The sequence below is a fragment of the Lutra lutra genome, chromosome 10, assembly GCF_902655055.1.
Source record: "Lutra lutra chromosome 10, mLutLut1.2, whole genome shotgun sequence".
NCBI lineage: Eukaryota > Metazoa > Chordata > Mammalia > Carnivora > Mustelidae > Lutra > Lutra lutra.
In genome coordinates, this window is record NC_062287.1 from 112,608,259 (window position 1) to 112,629,005 (window position 20,747).

The window sequence follows — 20,747 nt, forward strand, 5'->3', positions numbered from 1 at the left end:
CCCGCACATGGCTCGTGACGCCTCTGGGAGAATCCACGGCTGCTGTGGGTGCCGCCCCGAGGACCATGACCGTCACCGGAGCCCGCGCGGCCCGGGGTTCTCGTGCCTACCTTGTCTTCCACCCGGTTCAGGCGGGCCCCGATGGTGTTGCTGCCGCGGTCCTTGGTCTTCTCTGCGGGGTAGAGCGCCCAAGTCAGGGACGCGCGTGCTGGCGGGGGAGGGGCCCGGAGGGAAGGGTGACGGGGGCTGGGGGGGCGCCGTCTAGGGTCAAAGGCCTGCTTGTGAGCACCTCCACGGTGGGAACCCCGGGAGGCGCGGGGGTGGGCTGGCGGGGGGGGGGGGGGGAGGCGCACCCGCGGGACTGGGCCGTGCGGGGGCCGCGCGCTGTGGGAGTGGGAGGTCATGGCGACCCCGCGGTGGCGAGCCTGTGGGCGCCATTTCCCGAGCAGCGTGTGCTCACTTCCTGCCTCCGTGTCCCACCTTAGTAACTCGCGCCAGGGTTCAAGGGCTTTCATTACCCTTTGTCGTGGGGACGCGTCATCCAGCCCTGCTGGCAGCTCGGGGGACGGTCGGTGCTTCCTAGCAACAGGGTCCTGCGGGGTAAGGTCTGCTCCTTGCTTTTGCCAGACTAGGAGTTGCCGCGCAGTGGACGTGCCACGACCTAACCCTGAGCCGTCTGCGCTGGGAGGCCCTGGGACCGCTTAGACCTGCTTCTCCTCGGTGCAGCGGCCTGGGACGTGCCGCTGGGTGGCTGACGCGGGTCTGCACGTTCTGCGCCCCCCGCCCCGGCCCCCGGTGTCCTGCTGGCCTCGCCAAACGCCTGCCATCCGGCCCCCGCGGAGCCACGATCCCACCAGGACTCGGGCTGGGCGACCCACGGGACCGGCCCAGCCTTGTCCTCCCTGGAGGGAGCTGTAGCCCCGGTCTGGGGGACACGAGGGGTCAGGGCTGGAGAATGGCTCCCGCCCAGCTGCTGCTGTTGCCGGCCCCTCAGGTCCCTCTGGGCTGGCTACTTGCCCCGCATGGGGTCCTGAAGGTCACACTCAGATCTCTGAGGGCCTAGAAAGGTCCCTGTATAAAGAGATCCTATATGAACCAAAGATTCCTTTATAAAGCACATGTCTAGGCCCTTGGCTGGGCGGGGGGGGGGGGGGGGGGGGGCGGTGTCCACCGGCGTGTGGGCCTGTCCTGCACTTTCAAGGCCCTTCTGGCCCATTCTGATGGGGAGAGGCGGGCGTGGGTGGAGGGGGAGGCCAAGGGTCTGGTGCGGGCAGCGTGTCTGGATGAGGAAACTCACCTGAGACAGAGATGAAGAGGGAGGGCTTCCCGATGGACTGGTCCAGCCTGGGAGGGAGGGAGGGAGGCAGATGGAGACCTGCTCGTGCTCGGCCCGGGCTCCACACACACCCACCCAGCCCACTGGTGAGTGGACAGGTGAGGTGCCCAGCAGGGCGACCAGCCACTCACCCCTTTTGGGGACACCCACCACTGCCCTGAGCCCGCCACGGTCCTCCTAGGCCCAGAGGCCTGTGCTACTTCCGGGGGCTGCTCAGAGGCAAGGGGCAGTGGCAGAGTCCCTCAGCTTCCTCCCGGGGCAAGTGCCCCGAGTCCTGTCATTCCCTTGTAAGAAGCCCAGGCCGGGCGCCTCAGCCACGCTCAGAGAGACCGGCGGGGAGCGGGCCCTTCCAGGGTGAGGCCCCATTGCCGAGCTAAGCGGGGGCAGCCTGAGCCTCTGGCTGAGGTCAGAACGGACATAGTGTCCCAGCCATACCCTAGGACACGGGGGGTAGGTTCCCAGGCTAGCCCACTGGAGAGGTACAGCCAGTCTGAGCCTGTGCAGGCCCCGGGGAACGTGGTTTTTCCGTGGGGACAAACTCTTCAGGCCGGATGCTGGAAGCTGGCGTCTCCCACTAGTTAGCGTTCCTGATTCCAGGCCCAGGATGGGGAGGCCTCAGGGGTGCAGCCCAGGGAGCAAGACTCTATGCCGGGCACTGGGTGCGTCCTGGGCAGGCCTGGCCCTCCTGGCTCCCAGGTGGTGTGGTGGGGGTGGGGGTAGCTGGAGGGTGTCCGTGGCTCTGTGCGGGCGGCAGGCTGGCTGGGGGGCCCCCAGCCCAGCTGCCCCCCTCCCCGTGCCCATGCCTCTGTCCATCACACACCGCTGCCCCATCCCCATCTTCCCCCGCCGTGTCCGCATCCATCACGCCACCCCCCGACCCCATGTCCCGCCCTGTCCATGCACACCCCCGCCCCGCCCCCGTGCCCACCTTCTCTGCAGCTCTTTGATGCGCACCATGAGGTTGAGGTGGCCCTGGGAGTACTGCTCGATGACGTCCCGCACGTCATAGGGTTTCCGGGCTTGCTGTAGACCACAAAGACTGTCACCCCCTGTGCCGCGCCCTGTGCCACGCCCTGTCCGCCCAGTGCCACCGGCGACAGTGATGCTGCCTGCCTGCATGGGGCCTCTCGGGGACCTGAGGAGGTCACTGCTGCTGAGCAATGAGCAATGGGGCTGTCCCAGCCCAGGGCACAAACAAGGGCCCCCTCGGCCCTGGGGCTGGGTCGCTGGAGCTGGGGGACCCTGGGCTGGAGGCTTGGCCTCTCTGGGCCTTAGCTTCCTGCCCACTTGCCACAGGGCCCCATTGCCTCCCCTCTCCAGGTTACCAGGCCCCGTTCTTGGGAGGAACCCGTCATGCTGTGGGGCCAGGAGGGGCCGGGCTCTGCGCAGCCATGGTCTTCCGGGCCCCACGCTGAGCCCTGACCCACGCACCATTCTCAGGGCGGGGGAGAGGCCAGCAGAGGAGGCCTCAGGTGACAGCCGCGGCCTGTTGTGCTCGCTCTCTGTGACGGGGCAGCCTGTGGGGCTCCGAGGGGGTGCTCCCACGGTGGGCCTGGGGCCACGCAGGGCTGGGCAGTGACCCCAAGGCCCCTGGGCTTGGTGCCACCTCAGAGCCCATAAATGCACATGGGGCTCAGGTGAAACCGCCAGAAACCACCACTGAGCACGAGGCTTCTCGCGACATCATAGAACCTCAAGCCATGTTTACGACCCCGTTCCCAGGAGCCTGTGGGCCGAGGGTCTCCCCCAGGTCGCAGCAAGCCAGTGGAGCAGGCTTTTCCTGGCCCAGAGGCCCTGCGCCCATGCAAGTCAGCCAGAGCTGCGTGGGAACGCGACCCCTCTATCCAAGGGGCCACGGGTCGCCTGGGCGGGTGGGGCCCCGAGTGGGGCTCAGCAGCGCTGGAGTCTGCGTTAGCAACGAGCCTGGGGTCATTGCCTCTTGCCGGGGAGGCAAGCCAGGCAGCGTGGTGGAGGAGGCCGGGGCAGAGACCATGAGGAACGAGGTTCATAGACCCACTGACTGTCCGGGCTGGGCGTCTGCCCTGGGGTCCCCTGGGGACATGTCCTCCCTGCCCAGCAGAGCCTACCCCTCCTTGCGGTGGCCCTGTCCCCCAAGACTGGGGCTCCCCTAGTCTGACGGCACAACTGGCCCTGTTTTCCCAGAAACACGGGGTACCCCGGGGTCACCTTCTTCAGATCCTGGACTGTTTCCGATGAGCCTAGGGGCTCTGCCCGCCACGTGGGCAACTCGGAGTCCTGGCAGCTCCCCTGCTAGGGTCCTGGACTCTGGGAGTTCCACGGCAGACGCCTCCTTCCTCCCAGGAGCTAGGCCCCGAAGTCCAGGCGGTCCCTGTCTCCCCACATGACCTAGCAGGTGGGGCCCTTGGCCCTCACAGGCAACACACAGTCCCTCTGTGGACCCCAAACGAAGACCCTGAGATTGGTGGGGGAGGGTAGGATTGGACCCAATCGTCCCCAAAGCACAGCTGTACCCCGCACGGGAAGACTCATCTCCCTCGGGGTCCGTGCTGGGCTCCAGAACCACCTTGTGGGCGATATCCAAGGCCTGTTGCAAGATCACAGGGCGGACATGGGAGAGGACTCGGGGCGGGCCTCTGGCTCCCTGCACGGTCAGCTGAATGACCGTCGTAACAGCAACATTTAGGTACGGGCTGGTAATAACGCACCCAGACCTAGGTCTTCCTTCTGGAAGAGTCTGAGCTCCTTCTCCATGTGCACGTGGGAGGTGGCCCTGAGTCATGACGGTCAGCCTCCTGCAGGCCCCAGGGCTCCGGGGGGGCATGCCTAGGCCAGTGAGGTCTGGGCTGGGACATGGGCTGTGTTCAGAGCTCTGCGGGGAGTGGGTCTGGCCTCAGGAGGAGGGAGCACACCCCTGGGATGGGCTCCCAGAGAGGCTGGAGAGCATAGACCGTGGTGCGCAGGTGGACATGGGCACCTGAGTGCGTCGTTACCTTGTGTGTGCACGCGTGTGCCCCTGGGAAGGTGTGAGTGTGAGAGAGACAGGGAGAGTAGGAGCACGTGCCCGCACCGGTCTGCAGGACGGGGTGCTGCCGGACACGGCTCTGGGGCGGGGGAGGGGGCGCGTGAGCCCCGCCTCCCTGCGCTCAGAGCCCAGACCACAGAAGGGTCTGTGCCTCCCGGCGGGGCCCCAGGTGCCCCGAGACTTATCGTGGAGCTGCTAGGCCCCCAGGGTCTGGTCCGCACTCTTGGAGGCCTCTGTCAGGGCGGCCTGGGGCCCCGCCGGAGAAACCATCTCAACTTTCCCTCCAGAGCTCATTTCCTCTGACGGCAGCAGCAGGAGCCTGAGATGAGCCGAGATAATGCAGCGCTGTCCAGACTGACCGACGGTGGACACGGGAGTTCAAGGCAAACTCGAAGGGCTAAGAGCCTCTGGCTCCTCTGGCCAGACACAGGGGCGGCCCCCCGGGCACTTATCGGCAGCAGCGAGGCAGGAGGGGGGCCACCCGCCACGCCTGGGGCTGGGGGGCGGGGTCGGGGTGCAGGCAGACAGACCAACAGGCTGTTGTGGGGGAAGGGAAGGCCTCCCTGACAGCTGGGCCCGCACTCACGGCCTCTTCACGGCCAGGCACTCCCTCCAGGCCGCTCCCCTGGGGGTCCCTCCTCCCTGTGGAACTCCGCCACTGGCAACACGGCCCAGCTGGTGAGGCTGAGGCCGCCCCGGTCCCCCGCCTTGCTGGAGAGCCTCGGTGCCCCACTGGGACACACAGGGAGGCTCTCAGGAGCATCTCCATTCAAAGGGCCCCACCGGCTTTGTTTGGGGGCCCCAAGGGTCCCGGGCACAGACGTGAGGCAGAAAGCAGCAAAGGTAGAGTGGCCCAGCCTTCTTCTGGGGGCCACTTGCAGGGCCCTGACCTGTGTCCTGCAGCAGGGAAGGGGGCCCCAGCCTAGAAGGAAGTACGGGGCCCCTGCTGATACCCACAGGCAGTTTCTTGCCTGCCTTTCGGGGATGGGGTGCTCCCCAAGTCAGCTCTCACTGCAGCGGGCACCCGTCTACCAAGGACAAACTCTGTGCCGAACTGGAAGCTGTCCACATGACACTTGAACTGGGCAGTCAGAGCCTCAAGTTTCTGCCTGCTGTTCTGGGGGCCCCTAAACCCAGCAAGCCCACTGCCCACCCTGCGCAGCCTCCCCGCTGCCCCGTCTTGTAGGGCCCTGCTCGGGAGACTCAGCAGCCTGGCTTCTCGGGTGGGGGCCATCCCCGTTCTAGAAGATTCTTCACTGACCCCCCTACTCTACCCGTTTGATGTCTGGGGTCTTCGTTGTCACCACCAGGCTGCTGGCCAGTGAGGGGGCTATATCCCGGCCCTTCCCAGGACCTCCCCCGTGCTGCCCAGAGCAGTCCCCTGCAGAGGGTCCGTGCCCCTTCCCCACCCAGAGGTGCTGGTGCTGCTGGGAGGTGGGCCCCTCCTCCTCCAGAGCCCTTCAGCTCCCTGCCTCCCACGCTTCCCCTCTGTGGGAGGGAAGGCAGGGCCACAGGCTTCAGATACTCTCCACCTCTGGGGCCATCACGTCTTCCCCAGGATCTTGCCAGGCAGACCTCTGGCTGCCAGCCAAGAATGGCATTTACGATGCCTCGTGTGTTTGGGCAACGAGAAGTCCCAGACCCTAGTGGGACCCTTCGTATGACTTGTCCCAGTTTGGCGGTGAGCAGCCTCCCTGCCCAGGAGTGTCAGGCAGAGAGGCAGCAGAGCAGAGGGATGGTGTGCGTGGGCTGCCCGAGACCAGCCAGCTGCAGAGCCCTGGGGCTACATGTGACACTCGTTGGGGGTGGGGGAGCAGAGTGGGGGTGGAGGGGCACAGTGGCCAGGCCTTCTGGAAGGAGAATGGGCACACCTGAGGGTCCCCGTTTCTGCAGTCCACATGCTCTCAGAGTGAAGGCTGAGCCAGGGACCTCCTCAGACCAAGGACTGTCCCCACAGCCGAAAGAAGGAGCTGAGCCTGCTACCAGCTGGCTTTCTCTGGGGCCCTTTGGCTCCAGGGGCTCCGAGGGGTGGCTGCCACAAACCTGGCCCTGGAGGGAAGGGGATGGGCAAGGGCGCCCCTCCAGCTCCGGCCCCAACAGAGGAGCCCTTCCTTCTCCTGGAAAGGGGGCCCCCTTGGGGTGCGAGGCTACCCTTCTGTTCTGACTCCCACTGAGGGTGGGGGAAGAACAGGGCCAAGAGCACTGACTCCCGGGGACAGGGCTCTGGGGACGAGGAGACCCTACTTCCCACCCAGATGATGTGGGACAGACTCAGCACCTCTGTCACTCCTGCGTCATCTGCCGGTCAATTCGGGGAGGGAAGGGTGAGTCCCCAAGGCTCTGTGTGCATCCAGCTCTAGGCTGGACCTCGGCGCAGGGTCCTTTCAGGGGCACACTGTCTTACAGAAGAAAACGAAGTTGTTTCGGGGTATGTGGTGAGGGAAGAGTCAGGTCTAGGGTGTGGCAGGGTACGGAGGCCTTGTAGCCTTTGCCGCGAGTGGGAGAGGAGTTTCTGGGCTGGCCCAGGGCAGGAAGGCTCAGTGTAGGACTCACCTGGAATTTCTTCTTGGCTACAAAGTACTGCATGCGCCGAATGACCTTGATGGTGGCCCGGTGGTGTTCCCGCAGCCTGCGGGGGAGGAGGGAGAAGAGGTGTGAGTGGCCCCTATGGCCCTCATTCTGTGCCCAGCACCTCAGACACTTGGTGCCTTCCCAAGTGTCTCCCCTCTCACGTGCCTTCTAGAAACCTAGATCCTCCTAGAAATAAAGATCCTTCTAGAAACATCAAAACAGGAAACATGACTGATAATGTGTGTAGAAAAAGTCTAGAAGGAAACACACGCACATGGAAGGGGTGGGGCTTTGGCTGCTGAGACTGCACATGACCAGGCCTCTGCCAGGAAGAGTGCGCTGTCCTGTGGCTTGCACATGCTGCAGGAAAACCAAAATGATCTCTAGGGCCATAGTATCATGGAGACTTTATGTATTTTTAGACGGAAAAGCAAGGGAAAAAAGAGACCACAGAAACAGATCTTGAGGTGTGGCGGATTCAGTGGCCCAGAAGCTTGGAGCTCCTCTGTCAGGAGAGAGAGTTGGTTTTCCCACTACTTGAATTTGGGCTGACCTTGACACTTGCTCTGGAAAAAGAATGCTGGGAAGTCACACCGTGTATAACTGATGTGCTCTTGGAATGTGGCCGCATGATCCAGCCTGAGCTGGGTGGCTGGAGAGGTGGCTTGGAGGAGAACAGAGGTGGCCCAGTTGAGAGCCAGTATCAGGCAACAGACACGTGAGTGAAGCCACCTCTGACCATCCCACCCCAGAGGACCGCACAAACACACACACAAAGCCAGCAGAGCGACCTCCCCAAGGAGCCGACTGCAAATTACGGACCCACAGAATCGTGACCAAGGAAATGAGCTGTGGTCTTGACCCAGGACATTTAGGTGTGGTTTCCTAGGCAGTGATGGATTACAGGTAGAGAAATTAGGACCCAGCCAGGGGTCCTGTCGTATCAGAGTCTTCAAGCCCATGGTGCTGGTTTGGAGACTGGGCATTGGGCAGAGGCTGGGGGAAGAAATGGTGGATCCTAAGATGTTGGGCATAGAGCATGACACCGTCATTAACTGGATGAGACTTTGAGGTGAGCGAATTTTGTGTTGACAGGAATGGAAAAGTTACGGCCCGAGGGCAGCCTGCTGTGGATCAAAGAGGAAGGCAGGTCCTTTGCAGTTCCCCTGAGCAAGAGGTGGGGTCTGTTCCCACTACGGTGGAAGTGGACCACGTGTATGAGCCACAGTCTCAAGAGCCCTCAGAGCTCCCACTGTCGTCTCTCAAAATGACGTTGTCACGCAGACGTGTCTGAGCGGGGCTGCTGGAGGAACAATGTGGAGGAGAGGAGACCACCCAGATGAGCCGCCCCAAAGGCGGGCCCGCAGGCTCGCGAGCAAACAGACAGCTGTGGTTTGCTTCCGAGCTTTGAGATAAAGACTTAAAAAACCCTGATTAATTTGTTCAAGAAGATAGATGGAGTGTTTCACCCGAGAAATAAAACCTTAAAAATAATAAACCAGAAATTCTAGAACAGAAAGGACAATAATGGAAATTAAGAACGTGGCAGACAAATTTGATAGCAGAGGAGATCTGCAAGGGAATTTCCAGGTAGGGGCAGGGAGACAAGATAGAATTAAACATACAGAAAATCTGTAGGATGCGGGAGACAGGATTCCAAGACACGTGAAATCCCAGAAAGGGAGGAGGCAAGAGGGAGACTCAGAGGCTGAGAATGTCCCAAAAATGATGGAAGACATCAGACCGCAGACGCCAATAGGCCTTTAGCTCCCTGGGCTTCTCAGAGTAATGCGGCCGAGACCAAAGGCACAGGGAATGTCACAGAAGTAGTGAAGGAGGGGTTGGGGACAATGATGCATTATCCTGATGACTGGCTTTTCAACAGAAAGGGTAAAAGCTGGGTGACGTCTTTTTTTTTTTAAGATTTTATTTACTTTTTTTGAGATAGACAAGGAGAGAGAGAAAGCATGAGCAGGGGGAAGGACAAAGGAAGAGGGAGAAGCAGGCTGTCTGCTGATGGAGAACCCAACCTGGGGCTCCATCCCAGGACCCTGAGATCATGACCTGAGCTGAAGGCAGAGGCTTCACCAACTGAGCCCCCCAGACACCACGCCAGGTGCCATCTGTAAACTCCTCAAGGAAAATCATGACCAACCTAGCATCCTAGACCCATTGAATAGACACTAGAAATGAAGAAGGAAAGTAAGTAAATCCTGTACGATTCTCCTCAGATGAGGTCCCTAGAAGAGTCAGATTCAGAGGGACAGACAGCAGGATGGTGGCAGCCGGGGCCGGGGAGGTGGAGGGGGAATTAGGGTTTCATGGGGCCAGACTTTCAGTTTCCCAAGATAAAACGGTTCTGGAGACAGAGGCTGGGGACGGCCACATAGCACGTGAGTGTGGTTAGGGCCCCTGAGCTGGGCACAAACGTGGTTAAGATGCTGTATTTTATGTTATGTATGTTTTGCCACAGTAAGAAGGAGAAAGGAAGCTGAAAGCAAAAGGAAGATAATTCACGGCCGGGAGAGCCGCCCTGGAAGGCACGCTCAGGGGACAGGCTGGGAAAAGTTGTCCCCGGGGAAGCATGGGGCACGGGGAGGGGTTAAGAATGCATAAAAGGACAGATTTATGAGAACCTTTCAACTTGTATCGACTGAAACGGTAGTGCTTCATGAGGTTTAAACATTACTAGAGACAAAGAGGGACGTTTCATAATTTTCAGCAACGGTCGGCTCCAGGGAACGATGTCGATCTGATCCTGCATGCACCTGAAACCCACATGCGTCCCTGTGTCTGTGCGCGGGAAATGGAAGCGCACGACAAAAGACCGCACGAGAGGCAGAGGGCGCGGAGGGTGCCGCGCGGCTGCGATCGCCACGGGCCACTGGGCCACGGCAGATGGGCCGATCCAGGCCGACCCAGACCGACCCTAACGAGTCAGCCATGGGTGGGATGACGAGAGTACGTCAATGCAACAGGGCAACAGAACAAAAATGAAATAGAATCAACATTCAATTGATCCAGAAGAAGCAGGGAAGGAGATAAGAAACAAGGACGAGCGTAAGGCCGTGGAGTGTGTGCGCCACAAAGGGACGAGCATTCCAGTGCACAGACAGACGCAGCCAGACCAGTTCAAAAGGCACCTTGATGTTGCTCATAATTCTGTACAGAAATCTTCGTACAGACATGAAGATGTAGAGAGGTTGACAGCAAAAAGACAGAAAAAGATAGAGCCCAGGGGAGCGCGGGGAGGTAAAGCAGAACATACGAAGTGAACTGTGGGTAGAACCAGGGACGGGTGGGTGTTTCATCCTCTAAAAAGCTGTCACTCTGGGACAAAGATACTAATTCAAGTCTGTATGTGCCAGAAAACATAACCTCAAATACACAAAGGAAAGCAGCAGAAGAAAATGTAAAAGAGAACGTGAACGACCAGGGATGGAGATTTGGGTTCCCCTCCGTCAGCCACTGACAGAAAATGCAGGCGAACCATCAGCAGAGACGAGTCTGGGCGACATGAGCAGCGACTGGACCTAATCGACACTGACAGGACGCCGCGCCCGGTGGCCGAAGCGCATGTGAGCTACCCAAGTGACACGGAGCGTTGACGTGAACGGACTGTGTGCAGGGCTTGAGGAGCGAGGTCCCACGGACTTCAAAGAAATTCAATCACATACGTACATTCTCTGACTGCGGGGAAATTTAACTAAAATCAGTAAGAAAAAGATAACCAGAAGGTCCTTAAGCATTTTAGAAATGAATCTAAATGGCCCGAGGTCCAAGCAGAAATCTGCTAAGAACCAGAAAGTATTTTAAATTGGTAAAAAGGTCCCATGTCCTGGGTCAATCAGTGGCCGCCGCGCCATGAAGGGGAGCAAGTGTTTGGAGAAAACCTGTGACCTTGACTGTATACGTCAGAGGAGAGGGAGGCCAAACTCTCTTTCAAGAAGTTATTTTAAAAAAAATTAAACTCCAAGAAAGTAAGTGGAAAGAGATAAAACACAGTTTAACCCAACGAAATAAAATGTGAAGATTACATTAAAAACATCACCAAAGCCAAATCGCGATTCTCTGAAGAAACTAATGAAATTACAAACTTCTGGCAACAGTGACTGCGTACGTCACCCTCGGTGACGGGAAGTCACCAGTGTCAGGCATCAGAAATAGAACATCTTGGGGCGCCTGGGTGGCTTGGTCGGTTAAGGCCTCTGCCTTCGGCTCAGGTCATGATCCCGGGGTCCTGGGACCGAGCCCCACGTCGGGCTCTCTGCTCAGCGGGGAGCCTGCTTCCCTCTCTCTCTGCCTACTGTGATCTCTCTGTCAAATAAATAAACAACATCTAAAAAAAAAAAATAGAACATCTTTACAGATCTCAGGAGTTACAAACTCTATTCAGAGGACATTACGTACAAGAGTAATTTTGACAGTTTGGTTAAAATATATCAATGCCTTAAACATAATATATAAAAACAGACACTAGAAGAAATAAAACCCAAATTTTCCAATATTAATCACATAAATTAAATTAGGAATTTTAATGATTTTTGCATAAAGCAAACTAACAAAACCTTAAGTCTAGGTGATTCTTCTAACCATTTAAGGCAGAACTAACACCATTTTATAGAAATATTATGGAGAATTTTTATGAAGCAGCAGAGCCTTTATATCAAAACCGGACAGTATATTTCAAGACAGAAAAAGCACTGGCTGATCTCTCTTGCCAACATAGAGGCCAGTATCCTGCCCATACAGCAAACTAAACCCAGTGTTGTCTCCAAAGACACATGACCGATGACGTTTAATTCAGTTACCCAAGGCTGCGTCAGCATCTGAGAATAAACATTCATAATTGGCCACAGAATAAATTAAGAATAAATTATACTTGTGGGGCGCCTGGGTGGCTCAGTGGGTTAAAGCCCCTGCCTTTGGCTCAGGTCATGATTCCGGGGTCCTGGGATCGAGCCCCACATCGGGCTCTCTGCTCAGTGGGGAGCCTGCTTCCTCCTCTCTCTCTGCCTGCCTGTCTGCCTACTTGTGATCTCTGCCTGTCAAATAAATAAATAAAATCTTAAAAAAAAGAATAAATTATACCTTTTCTATAATCACAGAAGAAAGTCCACACAATAACTCTAAGGAAAAACATAAAATCAATTCAAAAGATGCATAGAAACATTTGATAAGACTCAAGAGCTTTTCCTAATTAGAAACACAACTCTAAGGAGATCAGGAACAGAAGGGAACTCTATTACGTAGAAAACACACACAAACACAAAACAAGACAAAGCCCAGTGGAGCGGACGTCACACTCAATGGTGAAATATTAGGGGGTCTTCCTTCTGAGAGAGGGAGCAAGGCAGAGTTGTCTGTGGTCACCCTTTTTTTTTTTTAAATATTTATTTATTTGAGAGAGAGAGAGAGAGCGCGCACGAGACATGGGAGGGTTAGTGGGAAGCAGACTCCTCACTGAGCAGGGAGCCCGATGTGGGACTTGATCCCAGGACTCCGGGATCATGACCTGAGCTGAAGGCAGCTGCTTCACCCACTGAGCCCTGCAGGCCACCCTTCCTATGGGACGCTGTCTTGAAACTCTCAGCCCATGTGACAAGGGACGGGAAAGGAAACAAAGACAGACTCACGGGACAGGGTAAAAATAAAACCACTCTTACTTGCAAATGATGTCATCACAGATATTAAAATCTTCAGAACCTTCAGATAAACACTTTGATTGATCCATGAATTTAGCAAGAACATCAGTTTCAGTAATTACCAGTATTTCTACAAGCTGGTAACCATTAGGAAATAAAACAAAAAGATACCAATAACAGTAGCGTCCGAAATCATAAAATGCCTGCAAATAAACCTCCTGGAGACGAGCAAAGTCTCTACACAGAAAAGCTCCAAACCCTCGTGAAAGAAAGGAAAGAAACCCGAAGTCAACTCAGCATATGATGTTTATGAGTTGGAAGGCTCAATATGGGCAAGGAGCTAACTTTGAGGTAGGGATTCACTGTGGCTCCGATCAGTCTTTGAATGCTTTTCTTGTTTAGTATTTCTTGGGGGGCATATTTCAAGCGGATTCTGTGGAGAAGTGAAGGGCTGAGCGCAGACAAGCTGATTCTGAAGAACGAAGTCGGAGGAGGTACACCGCCGAGCGCAAGGCTCACCGTGAAGCGTCGGGGATGGACACTGGGTATCGCTGCAGGCGGTCTTGGGTCGCCCTCTTAACAGTGGGCCACTAGATTAGACTGATGCATGCGTCCATGGAAAAGAACAGAACATCCGAAGGTGAAAATGCATTGTGTGTGGTCACCTGGTTTCAGTCCACTGGGGAAAGAATGTTCTTTTCAACAAACAGCCCTGGGACAAATCGGACATCCGTATGGAAAACCATGAGCTCTGGGTCCCTGCGGCAACCAGTTACAGAATGATTCCAGCGAGGGCAGAGACCTACAGGAAGGCAGAGGCAATCAAGCCTGGATAGCAGAACAGCGGAAGATCTCCGCGACCTTGGGAAAGGCCACGATTTAACGAAACACAAGAAGCCCTAACTGTAAGAGAGAAATAGTTGACAGACGGGGTTTCCTTAAAGTCAAGAGCGTCCTTCCATCGAAAGACATCATCGAGAGAATGAACAGACACTCTACAGGCTAGGAAAGGACATTTTTGGGGAAAGGACTTGTATCCAGAATATATCTAGAATTCCTACAAACCAATAAGGAAAAGACCACATGATTAAAAAAAAAAATAGACCAAAGATTTGAACAGGCCCCTCACGGACCAGGATGGCCACATGCCCATGAACTGGCGCTCCGCACCATTGTCCCTTGGGGAAATGCTGGTCCACACCACAATGCAGTTCTCGCGCTCGCCCGCTGTCACAGCCGGAATGAGAAGGACTGACCATGTCAAGTCCTTCTTCTGGTGGGAGTGTGGGTGGGGTCGGCCATGCCGAGAGCTGCCCGGCGGTAACCATGGACCGGTCCGTGTCCTCGCCCGGCACCTGTCCTTCCAGATACACACCCCAGAGAAGTCAGTACACACGGCCACCAAAAGGAGGCCTCGGAACATTTACGGCAACTTTACTCACGGGAAGTAAAACCCAGAGTGACAAACGTCCAACTGCAGCGCACGGAGATGCCCACGGAGCTGTATTCCTGCAGTACACTAACATGCAGCACTACAGGGGAACGCACTGCTGACACCCACACCGGACACCCCCACCCCAGCCACTGGGGACAGCCAGGAAACCCCTGGAGGTGGGCACCTGGTCGCCGGGCAGGGACCCCTTGTGCCACCATGGGGCTCCGGCGGGGTAAGGGGCCCTCTAAAGTCCAGGCGGTTCTCCCAGCCTCAGCAGAGAAGGCGTGGCACCCATGGGCAGGAGGGGACACCCAGCGGAGGGCGATGGGACTCTGAAGCTCTCTCGGCTGTACCCTGACTGTCAGGCTTGCCACCAGCCAGGCCCACAGGTGGCTCCAGCTGCAAAAAGGGTGGGTCTCAGGGCCACAGGAGGCTTCATTGCACCAGGAGGCTGGGGTACTGCAGGGATAAGGCTGAGGCATCTTCCAGGAGGCACGGGGGAAGGATATGCGTCTTCTTAAAGGGTCGTTCGGGCGTGGGGCCTCATGAAGACAGAGGCTCAGACACACACAGAGCTTCTGTCCCTCCTTCTTCCTCCTCCCCAAGCATCTTCCAGCCCCGACAGGGTGCAGGGCCCATGCTCAGCCCCAAACCAAACGATCAGGCTGGAAGGCCTCTGGGGCTGAGCTCCCAGCCGGCGGGTGGAGGGAAGGCCAGCAGACTGGGGGTGTTGGGCCTGGGGACCGTGGGACCGGGTGAGGGGGCCATGTCTGCTCCTCCATGGTGCTGACAACACAGTAGGGAGAGGATGGGGGTGTGACAGCTCTGGGGAACCTTGGGGACCTGAGGGGACCCTAGCCTTGCCTATGCCCAGGTGTGGGCAGCCTGGGTGGGGATGGGTGGAGCCTGAGGGAGGACCCGCCAGCAGCAGACTCCGCCCCAATGCTGGGTGACCCCTCTGATCTACAGGTGACGTTCGCTCAGGGGCGGGGCCAGCCGGAGTTCGGCCCCAACACAGGGGCCCATCCGTCACCCCAGACCTCCTGGCTTTCTGCCCAAGGTGCCGTGGATGCGCCCTAGGACAGAGTGGGTAAGCCCGGGGGCAGCAGGACAGGGGTCCGCAGACACACAGGCTGGCCTGGTGTCAGTTTGGACCCCAGCACCCACGTGGCAGGTGCTAAGAGTACACGTCCGGGCAGGAGCACGCGCAGCTGACACCAGCACTCACACACGCACTTGGGTGCGCGCTCGCGCGAGAGCCCGAGCTCGGAGGCTGAGCTGCTGCGAGCTCCAAGAGGCCTGGATGCAGGTTCCCCTGCTGGGCTGGGGGCGGCTGGCCTCTCGAAGCCCATCACCCAGGCCGGAGACAGGAGGGGATGTCACCCAGCCGCACGTCCCTGCCTCTTTTCAATCACCCGCAGTGGCGCGGGAGCAGGTGGAGGGTTGGGGCTCCACGGCCCCTCAGGGTGGAGGCCCCCACTGGCCGGGCCTGTGCTCAGGCCCCCACAGATCTGGCTATGCTCAAACCAAAGACCAGGCCAGGGACCACTCCAGAGTTCTGCCAGGGACGGGCCTGTCCGGCTCTGTTCGGGGAGGGTTTCCTCTTCTCTCCGGGCCGGGCTTGGCCCGGGAAGGTGGTGGCCTCATGCCCCTTTCTGGTGGCTCTGACACAACAGAGCAGGGGGACAGGTGACAGGATGGGGTCTGCGGACCCCTGCAGGAGACCCTCGGGTCCTGGGCCCCGGGAGGTGCTGAGGCTGCAGGTTAGGTGCCCACCTGCCCAGGCCGGGCTGCCCTCCAGGGATGTCCAACGTCACCGTGCACGGCCCCCAGCAGTGCGGGAGACCCCGAGCCCCCACAGCGCCATCTGCACCCCCAGTGATCAGCCTTCCTCGCTCACACCAACAAAATGAGTGTGAAGCGGGCCATCACGCCCCAGCTGGCCCCGGGCACTCACTCTGCCGGGAACTCGGAGCACGTCTCGGGCCACGTCTCTGTTGGGCTCAGTGGGCTCTTACAGATGAGTTAGATGTAAGTCGTCTGTAATGTCTACGTACCTACCCACCAGTCCTTTTTTTTTAAGGTTTTATGTATTTATTTGAGAGACAAGGGGGGTACCAGCAGGGGAGGGGCAGGCAGAAGGAGGAGCAGGTTCCCGCTAAGCAGGGAGCCCGAGGCACGGCTCAATCCCCAGACCCCGAGGTCGTGACCGGAGCTGAAGGCAGACGCTTCACCGACTGAGGCCCCCCAGGGGCCCCCCTACCCGGTCTCTGTCAGTTTGCGTGCGGGGAAGACCGGCTCCCGGGGCGGACGGAAAAAGCTGAGCAATGTCCTACGCCTAGAACCTGTGACTAGGCTACCTTACAAGGCGACCGACCATAGATGCGACTGAGATTAAGCGCTGTGAGATGGAGAGATTATTCTGGGTTCTCTGCCCGCGCTCGTGAGGTGCTGGAGCCCTTAGAAGAGGAGAAGTTCCTCTGCTGTGGCTAGAGGGAGCTGTGGCCCAACGGGGGCAGCCGCCCGGCTGTGCAGGAGGAGGACGGGGCGCTGGCTGACGGGGGTAGGTGCCCCCGGAGCTGGAGGAGGCCAGGCGATGGCTCTCCTGCCAGGAGGAACCAGCCGCACGACCCCGTTCAGACCCGTCAGACTGGGTCCGGCTGCGGATCTGTGCACCCAGAGACCATGAACGTGGCGGCCGGAAGCCTCGAGGTTTGGGGTAATGGATTGCCACGACACCAGAAACGCAGGCGAATCCCGGTTTCACATCACATCTCCGTTTTGCGGGCGCCTCTTGAGGGAAAGGAGCTCTTACTCTCTTGCAACAACTTTCTCAGTTTTCCTCTGTCCTCGCCAACGTACTGGGGTCCCGACCAAGAAAGAGCTCTGAGGCCGAGGTCCGGAAGATACTAAGGAGCCTGCGTGTTCTGAGAGTTGGGAGGATTGTATCTGAGCTGTTGTCGCGGGGTGAGGGGGCTCCTTCACCTCTTCCCTCGTGGATAACCCCGAGGTTGCCGTCGGCACAGCCCAGAGCCTCCCACCGGGGCTCCCTGCTTGGTCCCCGGGGCTGAGTGTCGACGCTCACACCCACATGCCAGCCTCACACCGAGTCCTGACGCCTGGAGGGAAAGGCTTCCCCTGCTTCCTCGAGAAGGTCTATTCCTCTTGTCTCTCTGTGTAAGTCCCATGAGAAAACCTGTTGGGGTTTTTACCGGAATTACAGTAAGTCTATCGATCAAGTAGGAAGAAATACATCAACATTTTTATAATGTGGAGTGTCGTGAGTGTGGTGGCTCTTCCTTTCACGAAAGTCTTTTTTTTTTTTTTTTTTTTTAATTTATTTGACAGAAATCACAGGTAGGCAGAGAGGGAGGAAGGAAAGCAGGCTCCTTGCTGAGCAGAGAGCCCAATGCGGGGCTCGATCCCAGGACCCTGGGATCATGACCTGAGCCGAAAGCAGAGGCTTTAACCCACCGAGCCACCCAGGGGCCCCTCCTTTCACGAAAGTCTTACTGGAAAATCTAAATGCAGCAGAACTTGGTTCTTTAAAAAAAAAACTAACAACACAGGAAAAACTCTAAGATTGACTGAGACAAGGGGCAAATAAAAATAGTACCAAATTAAGTTAGAATTGACTACACATAGGGATAAAACCTATAATAATAAAGAATATTCTCAACAACTATATGCCAACAACTTTGGAAAACCTCGAGAGGATTGGGCACATTCCTAAAAAAAATTCTAACTCCCTAGAACTGACTAAAGATGGGATAAAATGTCTCAACCAAGCTTGTAACTACTAAAGGTACCAAAGGGGTAGTTAAAGACCTTCCTTTAAGAAGACACCTGGCCCAGGTGGCCTTATCCCCGATTCTGCCACACTTGCACAGCACAGATCCTCCCAGCCACAGGCAAACATCTCAAGCTGAACAAAAAAGGAAATCAAGATATATCAAAACTCAAGGGATGCAGCAAAAGCAGTTTTTACAGGGAAATTTGTAGCGTTCCACGATTCCGCTAACACAAATGGAAGGTCTCAAACCAGTGATCTCAGTTGCTACCCAAAAACTAGAAAGAGACAAACCCAAAGCAAGCAGACAGGAGGGAATTAACAGCAGTGACTGGAAATGACTGAAACAGAGAGCGGAGGGCCCCCCTGTCTGAGATGGGCTGCTGTCCCTGGCACAGCCTGAGGCCAAGACCTGTGCTGACTGTCTCTGAAGGTCTACACCCAGGAGCCCTCGCTGGGACTGTGGGAACATCTCTGTTAACCAGACTTTGAGTCTCCCAGAGGCCTGAGGGGTCTGGGGGGAGGGACCTCTCAGTTCAAGCTCAAAGACCACCTGCCTCCCTGGTCAGTCACGTCTGGTGCTGTCCCTGGCGTCACCACACTGAAGGCAAGGGCACCCGCTTCCTGTGGGTCCCAGGCCCGGGCGTGTCCCTGGAACCCCTCAGAGGCTGGTAGTGCCAAATCACCAAGGAAGCTTTCCACACGAGCCTGTGGACGGGGACTCGGAGGGAGGACTTCCAAAAAGCTGTAGGGCCTGGTGGAGGAGGAGGTTCTAGTCTCTCTACTTCTCATAGACCTTCCCAAAGAGGTTGCCTTCTTTAGGAAATACAACCTATGCGTCCAGCATCGCTTGTCCCGTCTTTCTCCTTTCTCCGTGGTCTGCCTCTCATTCCCAGGCCCGATGCCGACGGACCAGGAGCCTCCTGCCGTCCCACGCGATGGCTGGTGGGCGCTACCCTCATGGATTTTAACCTCGGGACGACTGGGAGGCAGTGGTCAGCCACGCCCTCATCTTACAGAGGATGGAACCAAGATGGGGGACAAGTCTCTCGGTCAGCAGTACTACCAAGTCTCATGCCCAAATGTGTGGCACCCCCGGGGCCTTACCCGCCACAGCGGGGCCTCCTCCTGGCCTGGCCTCCCTTACATCTGGGACTCCCAGGGGAACCCCCAGCACCACTCAGGCTGCAGGTGGGACGTGGCTTGAGGGACAAGGATCTGTCCCCAGGGGCGCCGGGTCACACTCCCACGGGCTCAGATTCCCGTCTTTGAGGGTGGGTGTCCAGGCCTCCCCCAGCCTGTGCCGGGCTCTGTGTCCACATGCCGTCCACCTGGGCCCTGCAGTGCCTGCCCCCCCCTCGGCCCCGCGACCCGCCCTCCTGCCTGCGGCTCTGGGTACAGGTGGGAAAGTCCGAGGCCCAGTCAGGTGACTTCACAAACAGCGTCCCCGGGCCCCGGTTGTGCAATCCCGGTAATTGGAACCAGCAGCCTCCCCGGGCATGGCCCTGCCTAGGTCAGAGAAGCCACTGTGCTCTGAGGTCAGGTGAAACAGGGGGCACTCGTGACACTGTCTTCTGCTGCCCCTGAGCTGACCCGTGGTGGCTCCGGAGGCAGCCCACCGTGACCACCTCCGGGCAGAGCCACCTCAGGGGGAGAGGGCCCAGCCAGGCAAGGCGGGGGCTTGCTGCCGTGCTCTCTCTGCAGACTCTCCTCCCACCACGAACCCGCCACCCCGCCCTTAAAGGCTTTCCACGCTGGGGGCTGCCGTCGTGCCCACGGCAGGCGCCCCTCACCCTCCTCCCCTGCCAGAGCCCCGCCCGAGCTCCCATCACGCACACCCAGCGCTGGGGCTGAGGCTGCATGGTCCATGCTGCTCCCCTGCCCAGCGTGGCCCGGGTCTGGAGGCAGAGTGTGGGGTGGGAGCAGGGGACGCGCCCCGGTTTCAGAGGACTCGGAGCCCCCATGGCCCCCACGTCTGGGGCGGGAAGGCCTGAACGTGCGGCCCCCTTCTCTGTGGGTCGAGGGGGCCTGGCACGGGGCTTGGGCCTCGAGATGTGGGTGCAGACCAGGAGCAGGGATAGGGGCAGCTCAGCCCTGCCCACCCCCAGGCCCTCAGGAAGCCGTGGAAACCGAGCTGCTGAGCGGGCCTTGGGCTCAGTGCAGCCGCGGTACAAAGCCCAGTGTCCTGAGCAGAATGGCTCCCTGCGGCTGGACGCCCTGGTTCGGGGGTGCAAGTCCTTTGGTTTTACCTCCTCTTGTACCTGAGGGTTCACTGCCTTGGCAGGGGGCACACTGGGCCCACAGACTTCTCTGCCCACCCTGAGTCCTACCATGACACATGTGAACACCAAGACCATCCCACGAAGTGAGAGGACACAGCCTGGGTGAACGTCTCTGAACACATGAGGTCTTGGAGACAGAAAGCTGATCAGTGTTTTCTTCCCAGGGGAGGGGGAGCGACTGCTCAGGGGCACAGGGCTGCTTTTGGGGGTGACGAGAATGTTCTAAAACTAGGCAGTGGTGTTGGGCGTTCCATCTTGTGAATACGAGGGTGTGGAGAGTGTCCCAGGCTGCTCCTGAGAGCAAGAGCTGGGGGAGGTGCACAGAGGGGCTGGGTGCTTCTCTGGTGGACAGGGAAGGAAGGGGAACACATCCAGCCCTCCCAGCTTTGCCCAGGGCATGGCCCTCTTTGGGGTTCTTTGTTGGGGGGCTCAGGGCCCCGGGCAGGCAGCCTCAGCAACACAGCTCCCTCCCCGGGTGGAGGCCCCCGAAATCCCCAGTCTGGCTGCGCCTCTCCCTTCCAACCCGTGGACCATGGTGTGGCTGCCATGGGGGGCTTCCTGGGCCAAGAGACAAATCACAGATCTGTGATACCCCCTGCCCCACCCCAAATCCTGCCATGGCCCCCTATTGCCTGCCCGGTGACGTCCAGACTCTGAGGGTGGCCCGTGGTCCCCTCATGACGT

At 58.2% G+C, this 20,747-nt stretch overlaps 1 protein-coding gene across 5 annotated transcripts in view; it reads right to left on the reverse strand.

Moving 5' to 3' along the window:
• KCNQ1 (potassium voltage-gated channel subfamily Q member 1) overlaps nt 1-20,747 on the reverse strand; it is a 309,854-nt gene that overhangs the window by 67,315 nt on the left and 221,792 nt on the right. For 3 of the 5 annotated variants that reach the window (XM_047747251.1, XM_047747254.1, XM_047747253.1), the window contains exons 12-15: nt 6,894-6,969; nt 2,265-2,359; nt 1,298-1,344; nt 111-172 (exon numbers count right to left, since the gene is read on the reverse strand). In XM_047747251.1, the coding sequence (XP_047603207.1) occupies nt 111-172; nt 1,298-1,344; nt 2,265-2,359; nt 6,894-6,969 (280 nt within the window). The remainder of the gene's footprint in view (nt 1-110; nt 173-1,297; nt 1,345-2,264; nt 2,360-6,893; nt 6,970-20,747) is intronic. The other 2 variants (XM_047747252.1, XM_047747250.1) reach the window with 1 other exon arrangement.